Source organism: Salarias fasciatus, chromosome 4, assembly GCF_902148845.1.
Source record: "Salarias fasciatus chromosome 4, fSalaFa1.1, whole genome shotgun sequence".
NCBI lineage: Eukaryota > Metazoa > Chordata > Actinopteri > Blenniiformes > Blenniidae > Salarias > Salarias fasciatus.
The window spans coordinates 13,053,566-13,069,027 of NC_043748.1; the positions used below are offsets into that span (position 1 = coordinate 13,053,566).

General features: G+C 45.2%; 1 protein-coding gene across 6 annotated transcripts in view; it reads left to right on the plus strand.

Annotated features, from left to right (window-relative positions):
- LOC115387136 (myosin-10-like) overlaps positions 1-15,462 on the plus strand; it is a 52,203-nt gene that overhangs the window by 5,399 nt on the left and 31,342 nt on the right. For all 6 annotated transcript variants that reach the window (XM_030089721.1, XM_030089719.1, XM_030089724.1 and 3 more), the window contains one exon: positions 4,219-4,375. In XM_030089721.1, the coding sequence (XP_029945581.1) occupies positions 4,219-4,375 (157 nt within the window). The remainder of the gene's footprint in view (positions 1-4,218; positions 4,376-15,462) is intronic.

Sequence of the window (15,462 nt, forward strand, 5' to 3'; positions counted from 1 at the left end):
TATGAAAGAAAAAGGAGAAAGGCACAGATAGATAAATAACAGTTCTTCCTTAAATTTGAAAGAAAAAACCCTTTTACCTCAGTTTTTACATCTGAATATAATGTAAATGCCAAAATCACTGACTAGGAAGTAAAAGGAAGAAAAAGTTTGTCTCTTTGTCCGTCCATGTTGTCGGTTTCATATCTTCTCAGTTCAAGATAAGTTTATTTTAGGAAGTATTATCAAGCATATTCCTCCTGCTGAATGATGCAACTTAAAGTAAACCTAATGAATGAATCTGTCAGCAGACGGAAGACTCGGTGTCACTACAGAAACACAGCTGAAGGCTGAAGGACGACTCAAGCAAGACTATTAAAAGTATTGTAAGAAAAGTACTAGATAGTTATTTACAGTAATTAGTGAAGTAACTTCACATACTTTTAACACTGGTTAACCACTGGTCTCGACTCATTTTGTTTCCAGATGCAGAAAGAGAGAAGAGTTACATTGAGTTTCATTACATTCCATTAATTCTAACAGTGAAGTGTGTTGAGCTGTGCTGAAACTGTTTGAATTTCTCTCATAAACGACATCGATCATGTAGTGTCTTCACTTCAAACTGCGTTGGCTGAAGCTGCCTGTTTTTTAAACACCATCTGAAGGTATTTTGTTAGTTTTGTCGCACTGTCAGGGGAACGGTCAAAGTCTGACGTACGCCACACAAATCAATGGATCGGAGGCGGCCTCTGCACCCAGAATGCCCTCTTCCCCTCTCCTGGCTCTGGACGGGGGTCTGGTCTGTCAGCACAGGCGCTGCCGGGCTGATCAGAGGCGGCAGATGGGTTCGCCTGTTGTGTCTGCTGTTGCCGGTGTGTTGCTCAGCTGTTACTAGGCCACGGCTTCCCCTCCCCTGGATCTGATTTCACTGTGGAAATATCGCCTTCTCTTTCCTGGACGGGGCCGGGCACGGCCGCTTGGCAGGCGGCGGCTGGCCGGTTGTACGCTCGGCTCCGAGCTGGCAACAGACCGGCAGTAAAAGTTCTTTATGCTGCGCGGATCCTGCAGGAGGTTTCCCTGTAGCCGGTGGAGGGGAAGCAGCGCCGCGGCAAGCATGGGAATCAGTCTTTGTTCCGATCTGACTTGGAGAGTTTAGAATCTGGAGAAAGTTGAGTTATTTGGACATTTCATTATGAGGCTGATTAAAACAATCAGATATTTTTTTGCAAAAATGCTGAGGGCTCAGCGTTGTGTTGTTTCTGTTACTCTTAAGAAATTTTATTCTTTGAAGTTTTTACCATCGTCATGATGGTTTGTCGGGCCGGATTGGAGCCTCTTGAAGGCCTGTTTTGAACCCCCGGGCCTTATGTGTGACACCTTTGTTAATAGATCAGCTTCCACATGTGTTTGATATCCCAAACGTTATGCAGACTCGAGACTCTGTGGTCACAGGTGGTGGAGACAATCCAGTATCTATTTATTAGTGTTTCTTCAATCGAAACAGGGAAAAATCCACCCACTTCCAGGAATAACATGCAAACTTCATAAAGGAAATCAAACTGAGGAGAGCTCCGAGTGCTCAACCACTACACCACACTGCACCGTGACACAGCAGAATCCAAACTGCCCTTGAAGCCTTGTGGGGGTGTTGAGCTTCCCGATCTCTCTTTCTCAGCTGCATGCTGCAGGATCGGACCCCAAAACTACGAGACTGACTCCATTTATAGCAGCTGCAGCTCAAAGATATGTGGGAATTAATATTTCATTAGCGGAGCGCTCCGGCTTCAGCAGGCCGGCTCTTCCTCCAGGTAGAGACCATTTAGAGAGCGGCTGCGAACACAGTTCAGTGTTTGTTCCACCTCAGCCTGCAGGGACCTCCGTCAGCTGGATCATCACTCTCTCTCTCTCTCTCTCTCTCTCTCTCTCTCTCTCTCTCTCTCTCTCTGTCTCTGTCTCTCTCTCTCTCTCTCTCTCTCTCTCTCTCTCTCTCTCTCTCTCTCTCTCTCTCTCTCTCTCTCTCTCTCTCTGTCCTTCCTTCAGCACCTTCCCTCCTCTCCCTGCTTTTGTCTGTATCAGCAGTGCAGCGTCAGTTGCTGGTTACATAACGGCTCCGCTCGGCCCCCGGCCGGCTCTCCGGGCTCCTCCGTCACCCTGCGCTTGCTGAGTCACTCTGTCGGTCTTCATGTAGTTTTTAATCACGGAGCAGAAGTTTGATGCTTTGATACGTGAGATCAGTGGAGCACGAAGCCTATTTGATTATTTATTAGTGCTGTATTTTAATTGTAGAGTCAAAGTGGTTTGCACTCTGGCCTCACATCAACAGTACCTGAGTTTGAGTTCAGGCTTTATATGAGAGATTTGCATGTTCTTGCTGTGCCTATGTGGGATTTTCAGATCATAGTGGCCATATGCAGATCCTGTTGTCCTGTCTGACCTATAAATTCCCAAATCTTCTTTTTTTGTTCAAAGTCACAGAGGATCTTATATTCACACCTTGTTCTTTGTCCTCATGAAAACCATCATTCCGCACCTTTTATTACCGCCATGTTCTGACTCTGGTACATTCTGTCTAATATATGAGAGTCAGCAGACGTTAAGGTCGACTGCACATTTGCTGGTCATCCGCCAGGCGGTAACTCTGGTCTGAACTTGTGTAAGATGACCCAACAAGCAAACATGCCTGTAACTTTGACCTTGTGGCCAGCGGGGAGCCGAGCACCTCACGTCCCTGCCGGAGGCCGCCGGTCTTCCCCTGGACAGGTTGCCAGTCCATCACAGGACACACACACAGTCACATTCACAGCTATGGACAGCTTGGGGTCAGCAGTTCACCTCACATGCATGAACTGGAGAACCTGGAGGAAACGTGCATGGGGAGAACATGCAAACTCCACACTGAAGGAAATATGAACTCATGACATATTTGCTGTGAAATGATGGGGCTAACCACTGCTCCACCGTGTCGGCCTCTTCCAGTAATCTTGAATGTAATCCGATAATAATCTTCATTATTGAGACTGTCAACAAACATAAAAGAAGCCAAAACAAATTTTATTCTTCTTCTACTGTTACTATATTATTGCCTTTATTTACGTTATTGACTGTGATGTATTTAGAATGGTTCAAATTATTACATTATTGTTTTTTTTTAGTTTATATTACTAATGTGGTTGAATTGTGTAATGTGGTACATAGCAGTATTTCAATAGCAATAACTTATTTTACTTTCCTCAATTAACTGAGTATTAATCGCCTTGACTGTATTTTATTTTAATTTATTGCAAAGAAAAATGTTTCGCTTGATGTATCTGATAACCTTTGAGGGGGAAGAACTGACAGTATTTTGTCACGTGATAGTGTGTGTGATTGTATGTGCTGTACGGCGGTATTGATGTGTATTGTGTGCAGGTATTGTTGTAAACACGCTCATGTTGCTGCAGATCCGCTTTGCGTTGTGTCGGTATGCGTGGAATGCCACAGAGGTACACCGAGGTGTGCTGTTTTGCCCCACGAACATGCCGGTTGTGAGGGTCGCGCTTTCGCAGCTCGCTGTCCGTGTCGTCTATAGGGGGGAAAAGCAGAGCCCCTATATAGCATCTGCAGAACGAGAGCGAGCCTTCGCCCCGTCAGGGCCTCTCGCCGCCACTGTCTGCCTTCCTCTGCCTGCCGGACTCGGCCTCCCAGCATAGCTGAGACGCCTTCATACCACACACACTCCCAGAGGAGGGATCCCGGCTCTAATTGCATAGCCAAACGCAACACTGCGAGTCAGAGAGCGGGGCTAAAAGTTTACAGCATGTGCTATTTACTACTGCGTGAGTCTTTATATTCTTCATAAACTCTTTATTTAATGTTGCACTTGTGCTGTTTTAGAACTGAAGGCTCTCATAAGGACTCTTGAGGTCTTTTGTTGCTCCAGCAGAGCTGGTGTCTGTTCAGTGTTTCCTATAGTCACCATCCTCTGCAATCTGTCTGACAGTCCCAGCAGTCTGCTCTGTGTCTGTCACGGCGTTGTGTGCCCACTACGGTAATGTTCGCTCCAAAAAGTGAGTAATGACGTGTGCCGCCGCACTGATGCAGCGCAGGCCGGGTGATTTATTGAGCTGGAAATGTGCGCGTTGCTTCTAATCTCAAAGAGATTTGATGATCGACATGCAAACGGTGGAAACGGTGCTTTATGACAAAAAGCATTGAACATAAATAATGGCTAAAAAATGTTTCTCTCTGTGCCTTTGGTTCCAGACGTACTCGGGCCTCTTCTGTGTGGTCATCAACCCCTACAAGAACCTGCCCATCTACTCAGAGAACATCATCGAGATGTACAGAGGGAAGAAGAGGCACGAGATGCCGCCGCACATTTACGCCATCTCCGAGTCGGCGTACCGCTGCATGCTTCAAGGTACGACACACACCGAATGTCCTCACGCACACGACGACCTGAACTTGAGGCTGGTTGGTGTTGTTCTTGTTAAATGAGCGTATATTTGTGTTTTTTTGGTCTGGCCTGGTTATTAAGTTTAGCTCGCTTGCAGCCAGCGTGGGGTCCGGCCGCATAGCGCAGCAGATTAGTGTGTGAGGACAGTGTGCAAAGTGTGTGAAAGGTCGCAAGGTCAGACCGGATGTGACTTCGCTGATTATGTCTGAAGGGGCGGTTGAAGTAGCAGATTAACCATCAGGGCAGTTTTCCAACATCGTGTAGTTAATTGTTAATTGCGCAGCAGCATGAGGCCAATGTTTAACACTTTCAGTTACAGAGTTTTCAGTTACAGAATTGTTTCTTCTTTTTTTTTCAATACTTCTGTCTGTGAGCTGTTAATCTACATCCTTCCCATAACTGAGACAAAGGTCCTTTCATCAGTTTGTTGTTGTTTAACTCATGCTGCATCAGCACAGAGAAAGAGACACATTTTGGGAAAACAGCCTCTTTTCTGCATTACAGATAAGAGTAATGCAGATCTCTGAGCCTCTAATAGCTCATAAAGAAGGTAAAATAGGGAATGAGGCAGGCTGAGGGAGGGAGAACAGGTTCCATCATCATCACTCTTCAGGTTGTCATTAACTGGACTCCAATCCTCTGGATTTGTTTTCATCCTGAACATTCGCTGCATAGTTTGTCGATGCCTCAGTGCCGCAGCTGTCGAACACTAAAACCTGCCGCATTTCGGGAGGAGATGAAGTCAGATGAAATTAATGTGCACTGATGAAGACGTAGTATCAAGCCTGAATTAGAGAGGAGTTGTATGACTTGTCTCTTTCTGGTCGATATAATCGTGATTAGAAAAAGAGAGGAGCTCTCTCTTCTGACAGGTCGACTGTGCAGCCTTCCATCGAACACCATTCCTCATTCTGACCCCAGAAGTGGATCTGAATGACCTCAGATCCTGGACCTTCTCCATCAGGGAGTTTTGGATTATGTTAGCATGGATCTTTGTCATAAAATTGGGAGTGTGGCGGTCTGTAACACTCCTGTCTTCCAGAGGGAGAGCAGCCAGTGAAGGTGGTTCAGGAATCTGATCAGGAAACACCTTGTTTTTCTGTTATTGACGGTGTTAATCCAACAGGACTAGATGGATGGATGCATGGATGGATGAATGGCAGAACGATGCCAGCCTTTAGATGCTGATTGTTTTTAAATCCTTTTATGTTCAGTGGAATGACTGTTGTGATAAGCAGGACCTTTATCGGAGTGTTTCGCTGTTTGAACAGCTTTCTCCGGCCCGCTGTGCACCTTCACTGTGGAACAGCAGCATCACTTCCTGCTTTTGATGTGACTCTTTAAACAGTTTGTCACTGTTGGTTTCATCTGGTGGCTGCAGTTTTGGGTCTTTACATGGTGTCATGATGTTTTCTGATCTGGAGCTCGGGAATGAACTCGGTCACAGAATATTAGCTTCTCTCAAGTCTTTTTCACAACTTTTTGTTTGCATCTCTTTGCTCCCTGGCGTGACGCTGCACAGCAGTGGTCGGAACTGTTGCCACCCGACATGAATGACGTTGCTGACGAATGACGTCACGCAAAACTCGCCGGATTGTATAACGAATCTTTCACCTCTTTCATCTGCACTTCAGACACAAAACAAAGACACACAAACATCATTATTGTGCGAGTTGTTTGTCTGGATGTTGGACGCTTCCCCCTCGCTGTATCTCTCGGACCCCCCTTCCTCAGCCGGCCCAACAAAGCGGGGACAGTGAATCGAGGTCACGGCAATCCCCGCTACTCATACCACGCTGTGCTAAATTCTACGAGCTGAGTCATGGCCAAGTCGTCACAGTCGCCTGAGCGTCCCGTCGGCCCTGTGAGCAGGGGTACCTCACCATGGATACCTCTGTGTGCATCTGTGTATGCAACCAAAATATCCATCCAGTAGAAGAAACGGCGGAGAGAAGCTTCAGTGGCTGACTCGACCTTAGCCTGTTTCATGCAGCCACTGTACAGCTTCAGGTTGTTCCTTTCTTTGCCTCTGCAAACTATTTGGAGTCTCCTACTGTTTTGTAATTGGTTTCTTTCTTCTTTCAGTGAGTAGAACAGCTTGCATCTCTAATTTCCACTTTTCTTTTTACTAGTTTGTGGAGTCTTTTTTTTTTCTTTCCTTTTTTCTTCCTGCATTTATTTCAACCAGAATGTTCTGGCTTGAAAAACACTAAAGAGGAAAATTCCCCACATCCCCGAAAGCATTTCGGTTGCCTTTCACTTTACATGGAAACTACAAACCACAGCTCTGCTGGACGCTCTGCGGCAGCTCTGTTTGCGCTTTGATCAGGAAACACAGGACGACAAGTGTGAGGAATGCCCATTTTCTCATCACTCCTTCACGTCTGGAGGCAGCCGGGCCTGGCTGCTACGGCCTGGCGTCGCTTTCTCTTCGTTACCGCTACCTCTCAAAGTTGTCAAACTGACAAAAGTGGTATTGCGTTGCATCGGCAGATATGAATAAACTTCCATAAATTGAGGCATTTCTTGAATGCTGAGGAGGAATGGTTGATATTTGATGGACTGTTCCAGTTGCCCATTACTCTGAATGTGCCTCAGACACAGGTGTGAATTCACACAGATATTCAAAGCTGATGAAGCTGCAGCTCTGGATGCAGAATTTAGGAAACTCAGTTGAGTACATGATGAAAAAAAGATTTCTTAAAACAGAAGCAAGTGGAATCTCAACATCCTTCCATCCATCTTCTTGGCGCTTGATCCAATCCAGGGTTGTGTTACAGTTTCAAGATAATGAATTGGATGTTTTTGGATTTTAGGAGCAAACACATGGAGAAAACTCACACATGCTTTCAAAACATGCAAACTCCACTCAGAAAACCTTGGCCTGGGTTTGAAGAACCCTCCTTCTTGTGTGTAGCACAGCTCTCAACCTATGACCTGTGTGTTTAAACCACACCCGGACTCTTTATTTAAACATGAATTTTTAGTCCTCATACTAGACATTTCAGGTCTGATGGGGACATTTGAAACACACCTGACGCTCAGATTCTTCAAACAAGACTCAGACCCCATTTACACGGCCCTCCGTAGTGTTTTGTGTGTCCGTTGACGTGACAACGCTGCTTGGAGCCGCTGAAAATGCAACTTTTAACTCAAGTGGGGCTCTAAAAACACATGGATTCCTCAAGCAGTGCCTTCAGTATTTCAAACAGAGCCAAACCCATTGCACTTGCCTTGACTTCTTCAGACTCTTTAAACTCTACCTCCACTATTTTAAATACACATGGGCTTTTTAAATTCTTTAAACTCAACCAAAGGTTTAAAACAGAGCCTAATAACCAGTGAATTTCTCAGAAGCTTTGAGAGGAACAGCAGCACTGTCGGTTCTACCAAACAGTCAAACAGCGAACATCCACGCACGTGCTCCCTCTCTCCACAGACCGCACGGTAATGCAAAAACGACCGGAAAAAGCCCTTCCACTGCGATTTATTTAGTGTCCTCAGATGTGGGATTTCCATGCCATGGTCAAGGCCGCCACTTTAAGTCTGAAACACGTGTGATGGGGTGGATTTGATGGCAGAGTCGTGCAGCTCCTTACATTCTGAGCAGCACAGATGAGACTGTAGACACAGCGCAGACTGAACAAAGAGAAAGTTAAACCACTGTCTGTTGCTGCTGTATTTATTCTTCTCAGAGGAGCGTCAATAGCAGAATTTACTGACAGCGATTCCCCCGGAGATGTAATTTTGAGTCTTGCGGCTTTTTGGAAAATGTGTGACGAGTCAATAGAAAGGCTCAAGGGTGGCACAGTTGACTTTTATTGTTTGCTTTTATGAATAGATTTGCCATCAATATAGTTTTAGTTTTCTAAGAAATTACAAAAACCCTCAATGAGTCGCCTGATGAAAACATCATGCTTCAGAAACGACAGGAATTTGCTGAATTTTACCCCGCCGTTATTGAACTAGGAACCGTATGGGCCTGATTTAGTAAAATCTTGCATGTCCAGTGATTCACTAAGAGTAGAAGTCAAAGCTGCAGGAGCCTCCTTTTCAAACGTGTTGAAAACAGATGTGATCACAAACAGTGAAAGAGGCTCCAATCCAGTTTATGTTGAGATTGTAGTTATTTTTGGTTCTAATTTTGAAAAAAACAGACTTTTTGAAAATGTATGCTCAACACAGAAACAGACAAACAATTTAAAGTAAATATTTAAAGGTTATTATGGGGTGTTTTACTGATACAGCCCCCTTAAGAAGATCATTCATACAATAAAACAGTCATGATAGAAGAGAAAGCATCGTGGAACAGTTGGTAATTTTGGTAGATATCCTTTCACCTCTGTACATAAAGATTCAGATGACTGTATTGTCTTCACAGTTAGTTAGTTATGCATGGTATTGTTTGCTTATTTGGCTTTAGCTTACACAGTTAATGTGTATATTGTCCCTGTTCTGTGCTATAGGGCTCTCAGTTTGCAGTTCAAGGTGTCCGTGACTTGGTTTTTGAAGTAATTTTGATTTCTGAGGCTAAATTCTTCTTAATGCGGTCAGCAGATGTTAAATTGTGCCAAGGTCATCTGCTATCAGGCTGCTTAATGCAGAGTAGTCTTTGTTTATTTAGCAAAACGCTGCATTGCTGTCGGTCTTACCATTCCTTATATCTTGCTCGTATTATCATTTTTCCATACTTTTTTGGAAATTCTTACAAAAATGTTTTGCCAGAGATTTGTGTAGAAACAAGGAGGCTACAGATGAATCCTTTAAGGCCGTCTGAACTGATGTGAACTCTGAAACCAGGTCCCACTTGATACAACGGCAGATATGAGAGGAGGTCTGCTCTGTGTTTAACTTGGGCCTTACATCATGAGTTACAGCTACTCCTTGATATGAAATATTTGTCCTGCAGTGCAGGCGAGGGAATGGATGAGGTAACACAAGCTGAAAAATGGAAAAAAGTCTTGGACCGCAGAGCTGCAGAGAGAGAAGGATTTAATACTGGGCAGCACATGGATATATTTGAGATTCAGATGTGAGGTGTCGGAAAGGAAAGACTGAAAAACAGAATGAGGGTGAAGCGGGTGGGGGGGGGGGATGGGGGGGGGGGGGGGGGGGGGCAGAAAGGACAGAGTTTATGGGGGAAGCAGAGCAGAGGGTACAGGGGAGAGGCAGAGGGGGTGGCCGGCATTGTGGCTCACAATGGGGGCTTTGTGCAGCGTGGAGGGGGCTGGGACCCGGGCGCTGTGTGTGTGGGTGCAGCCAGGGAGGCCTGGAGCCGCTCGGCTCCTCTCTGGGAAATGAGGCCACTTGTTGGGGCAGAGAGGGCCGGAGAAGAGGGCTGGTGGAGGGCACACCCAGCGCCTGAGTGACAGCACAGGTGTGTGTGTGTGTGTGTGTGTGTGTGTGTGTGAGTGTGTGTGTGTCAGGGACTTTTTCCTTGTCTTCTAAAGTACCGTCGGTTCACATTGAAGATATATATTTCAGACAAATGGTGCAGCCTGTTTAAACTGTATGACTGTAGCACACACACACACCCACACACACACACATACACATGATGCATGTTTAATGACAGGCAGCTGTGGAGTTCATACGGGATAAAATCATCCCTGTGTTTAGGGGCCATACATCACTTCTGATACATATTTACGGTCCTCCTCACATATGCACACGTTTTCCTCGACACATCCTGAAAACCAGGGCTGCGATCAGGAGGACTGTTCTGGATCATCTGTCGCACACTCCAGCACAGTTTTAATTTTGGCTTTTTCAACTTGTTGTTCTGCACATTTTCAGAAATTACAGCTACATGGATTTCAGATGTTTGGCAGAAACCACAAAATAAACTGTCTGAATTAAAACTAATTACCTAAATTACATAAATAAAGAATGTGGTTTATGTAGTAGTATTATAATTGCACTTCTAAATAGCACGTCTTTGTTGTGTTTTTTGTCATGAAAAGCGTGCATGGGGGAGTGTCAGAGGAAGTTTGCACACCTGCTTATCCTTCTGCACTCTCAAACACAATGGCTAACTTCTCTGTGTACAGATCTCCTCTTAAATGAACGTTCTGGCAAACAGCCTAATCGATGTACTGCTGTGATCACTTCTTTATGAGACAAAATAGTTTGATTTTGAGAAGAGTCACTTTGATGGAGAACTGAGGATGAGCAGTAACTCTGCAGTCAGTGAAGTGGACACGGCTTCAGGGAAGGTTTGTTTGACTGGTCCTCCGTTAACACGACAACATGTAAAGTGAGAATGCATCGTTTTTATGTTTTTGTTTCAGAAATGTTTCACATTTACAAAGCAAATTTTTGAAAATTCTGTTTGTTTACAGAGAAACGGCAGAAACTGGAAAATATGTAGTTAGCATGTAGGGCCAGTATTGGATGGTGTACACACACATGCATGCAGAAAACAATACGCTGTAAACATTAACCATGGCAAATAGACAGACATTTGTATGGACAAACATACAAAAAGCACCACTGATGATCGAGATGACGATCTTTTTGCTCTATCCACTGCGAATCATGACGTATTTACATGCAAATCAAGATTGACTTTAAATTCTGTCCTGACGGGACGCTGTTTTGGATTTGTAGCTGCAACCTTTTCATCACAACCTTGTTTTTCTGCCTTTGAGGTTGTGCGTTATGTGTTTCCTGTTGAGTTTTAACACGTGTGCAGTCCAGAGTTGACGCTCTCAGCTGCTGTCAGCCTCCGCCCTGACCTTCCGTCGTAGGTGTGTGTCTGAGCCGAGTTGCATTGGGGTTGATTTAGTGGAGTCACCGTCTTGTAAGGCCCTCGTTCTTGGAGAGTGTTGTCATGAGAGACGCATAGCGTTGATGCCAGAGGCTCAGCGGATTGGGTTACCTGGTCGATGCCGTCACTGAACCCCTCAGCGACATCCGCAGACCTGCGAGCAGTCGTGAGACGGCCGTTTGCTTCAGTAAATCGCTCAGTTTAATGAGCTGATGAGTCCACCTGCTCTTTATTCACCAATAAAGTTAACATATGAATAGAAACGTGGCCCATATTAAAGAGAGAGAGACAGACTTTATCAAATTTGAGACAGTTTTTGGGTGTTTTTACACTTCTAACATTAATTATGTTGAATCAGGCTTGGAGCCCGCAGTCATTTATTTCCATGAGCTGTGGGAAATATCAGGCATCTGAATGTTTACTGTCATTTTCTCATGATTTTGTTTCTTTTTTACAATGTGGCTGAAATGTGTACTCTCTCTCTCTCTCTCTCTCTCTCTCTCTCTCTCTCTCTCTCTCTCTCTCTCTCTCTCTCTCTCTCTCTCTCTCTCTCTCTCTCTCTCTCTCTCTCTCTCTCTCTCTCTCTCTCAGTACCTGCTCCACAAGGAGAAAACTAAAACTCATGACGGACACTCGTCAGACCTTTCTCTGGCTGAAAACTCAAAGTTTCCCACTGAGTGTGAAACACCTGCGGAGCACATGCCCCAAGTGCCACATGTTCAGCTTTGTCTTGTTTTGTTTAGAAGACATCTAAAAATAAATGTTTCACTGAAATATTCAAGACAGACTTTCTTTTGAACTTGTCGAGGGATTTTTTTCTTTATTTTTGTGTCTGAAATCAGAAGACTTCCAGTGTTTTAATCCGGTTTTAACCTTGTTCCATTAAGTGTTTCGTTCACCTTCATCGTTGCTGCTGCAGTGACCTGGCTTGACTCGTGTTGGTCAGATACGGTTAACACTCCCAGCACCCTTTATCCCTTGAGCCTTTTCAGATTCAGTGTGCTGTTCCATATTCTCCGTCCAGTCCAACCCGCTCTCAGTGTCTCATTGATACAGTTTCCCCTCCCTGTGCTCGGACCCGCCCTGCTCCCCCTTGTGTGTCAGGAATTCCTTTGGGGCTGCAGAGCTTAGCGGCGTGATACGAGAGGTGCAAGTACCACCGCCGCACACGAAAACGGCCTTGTCCCGCTGGATTATGGCGGGCCTAGCCATCACAAAGAACCACTGTGGGCCAAACAAGCCGCCCGACGGCTGCCATCTGCGATCGATTATGTTGCCAAATACTTTCCGCCATATCTCCCGCAACTGCTTTCTCTTCCCTTTCATTGGCGCGAAGGCAACACCCAACAGCACTGGGCTAATTTTACCCTCTCTGCAGGCACACCATTATAAAGCGCTCACGCTCTTTTAGCATAAACAAAACTGTGTGTGTGTGTGTGTGTGTGTGTGTGTGTGTGTGTGCAACCTGTAGTTTCAGCGGCGGCTCAGTGCATCTGCTGTCTGGTGCAATCGCAGCGCTCCACAGAAGTGTGTTAAACCTATTAGTGACCTCTGAGCAGCAGCAGTGATAATGTGGATTGTATTTCCACGGGACCATGTGCAGGTAATTGTTTTCAGGAGAGTTGCATGGAGTTGATAAAGTATGACGGGAGCAAGAAATCAGGGAATAGTCGGTGAGGCGTCACAGCGGTTGTTTGAATTGGGCTGACAGAGGGAAGGACCTTCTACTTTCCACCACTTTATTCAAGGGTTTGTGGAGCTGAATGAATATACTATAGGCAAATATTGAATAAAGAAGACTTGTTACGCTCCCTGTGGTATTTCAACAGGTGGTCTGGCGATGAGTAAGCAAAAAACCCAGTTGGATTCTGAGTTTGGGAATTTTCGATGCAGTGTTCTCCGAGTTTGTCCAGCTACCAGCTCTATTCACCATAAAGAAATAAATTGAAGGTTCTCTCCCCTTCCCTGACTGTTTTCTAACATGAGTGAAGTATTTTGGACCTGCACCACTGTATGAAGCAGCTTTTTGTGGGTCAGAAGTGTCAAACATCAGTCCCGTGGGCCAAAAGCAGCCCGCAAGAGGCTCCAATCCGGTCCGCGAAACCATCAAGCAAATTGTAAGAATTTTAAAGAAAACATGCATTTTATAAATTAGATTTCTGTAGAGTAGCAAAAACAACAAAACACTGAGACTCGAGCTGAGAAATCAGTGACGCTGCCATGAAAAATCTCTACATTGTTGCTGTGAGCTAGCGTTAGCCTCAGATCATCTTGTCGACGCGGCTTTGTGAAAAACATACATTCCACTGTATTTTACACCAGAAGGTTTCATTAAAATTGGATTTTGTATTTACAGTGAGATAGATTAAGAAACAATTGAAGAAAGCTAAAAAACAAGTTCCGGGATCTTTGTGTGGTATCTGTGAGCGAGGAGAGCAGTGTTTTTGTGTGTTTACCCTGTGATGGACTTTTGGCCCTTTGACCATAATCAGCTGGGATTATCTTCATCTTTTTATGGCCCAAAATGTGATGAAATCTATCGAGAAAATTGATGAGTTTGTTAGGTACGTGAGATTTACTTTACATTTTACAAAGTTTTTACAAAAATCTGAACTTTTTTTCTAATATATAATGTCACTTCATGGCATTGGACATAAAAACAGATTAGAACCTGTAATTTGCACAGGAGCGATCAGAGTAACAGAAAAGAGAAAACTCTCCCAGAGGAAACTGCGCTTCAGTGGTTGGATAATTTTAAGAGCAGTGATGGTCTTGTTTTGTTCCAGGCCGATGATGATGATGTGAGTTGTGACGGAGCGTATCAGAGGCAGGGAATAAAACCCCACCCTCCCTCACCACTGTGGGAAATGAGAGCCTGTGTGTGTGGGTTTCTGCTATTTTGACACTGTTGCTGCTTTTCCTGGAATAATCAGTGTGTTCAATGAGCCAGTGTCATATTCTGTGTGTTTTTTGCTCCGGGACTCTTGTAATGCTCTCCTCCTCCTCCTCTACAGCCTACATGATCTACAAGTGGAGTATTCAGTCCGCAGTTTGTTGGTTTTTAACAGCCTCACTCCCACTGAGGACAGATGTTCCAGTCCCGTTTCAACATTGATTTCCAGCATGTTGCCTCATGGCTGCTCTGTTTCAGGATGGCTGCTTCGTGTCTTCAGACCCAGAGACATGAACGACAGTAATTTCAGTGGGATGCACAGATTGCATTTCAAAGTCTTCTAATTAGCTGCAGGATGCTCACCGCACCGATCCAGCACATGTGGGACCTTGTCCTCCACGCGCCTCTCGCTCTGTTTCTCGTTCTGTCCCTCTTTTCCCCCTCGCAGGCTTTTCTCATTTCACCCCTGCATCAGAAGCATCTGAAAAATGCGCTTTGTGGGACATGAGAAGGGAACGACTCCAAGAGTCTGTCTGAGGGCTCTCAGCAGAGAACAGATCAGACAAGTTGATGTAGCTGACTGGATGAAAGCTTCCACACGGTTCAGTTTAACGTTCTTAGATGTGATTGTTCTTTATTCACTCAGGGTCACAGCCGGTGAAGATGTAAGCCCGAGGTCCAAGTCTTGAATTGTCCTCCATGTTTGGGAAGCATTTCATTGAGTAAAGTCTTCATATTGACTGTGGGGTTCCTGGTTAGAATCTTAGTTGCAGTAAGAACTTACTTCCAACATAAAAACCATCAAATCTATGGTTGAAGTTGGTTTGGAAGGCGATGATCTTATGTCAGCTCTGTGATTTCTCACTGCTCTATAGGAATTTGACTGATATGTTCACAATGCCAGCAGCAGGAAGCTCGAGGTGTAAATGGTGAAGCTTCCTCAGAGCTGTTGTTTGTGTTTGTCTGATCTTTCCCCACACACACACACGCACTCTATCCCAGGTGGTCTCTCACACACTGCTGTCATTTCCGAGAGGGCGGAGAGATTCCATGGCCCATCGCGACCGTCTATTTCTGTCCGTGATCTCAGCTGCCAACTGTCGCCGCTGTCCGGCAACTGAATCAGCCGTACGGAAACGTCGGCGGGGTTTTCTTGTGAAAGCATGTCAGTGGGTGACGCGTGACATTTAGCTCCTATTTTGGTGTCTCAGTCTCTCTTCTTTGCATCGCTACTCGGACGCGCCACGCCGAGCTTCTCCTCTCTGGTATCTGCCGCTTCCTTTCTTCTCTCCGCCCTCCTCCCACCACACCCTGTCTGACTTCACTCTTTCCTTTTGGCTCGTCCTCCGCCCGAGAGGAGCGATCGAGCCGAACGATGGAGACGCTGAT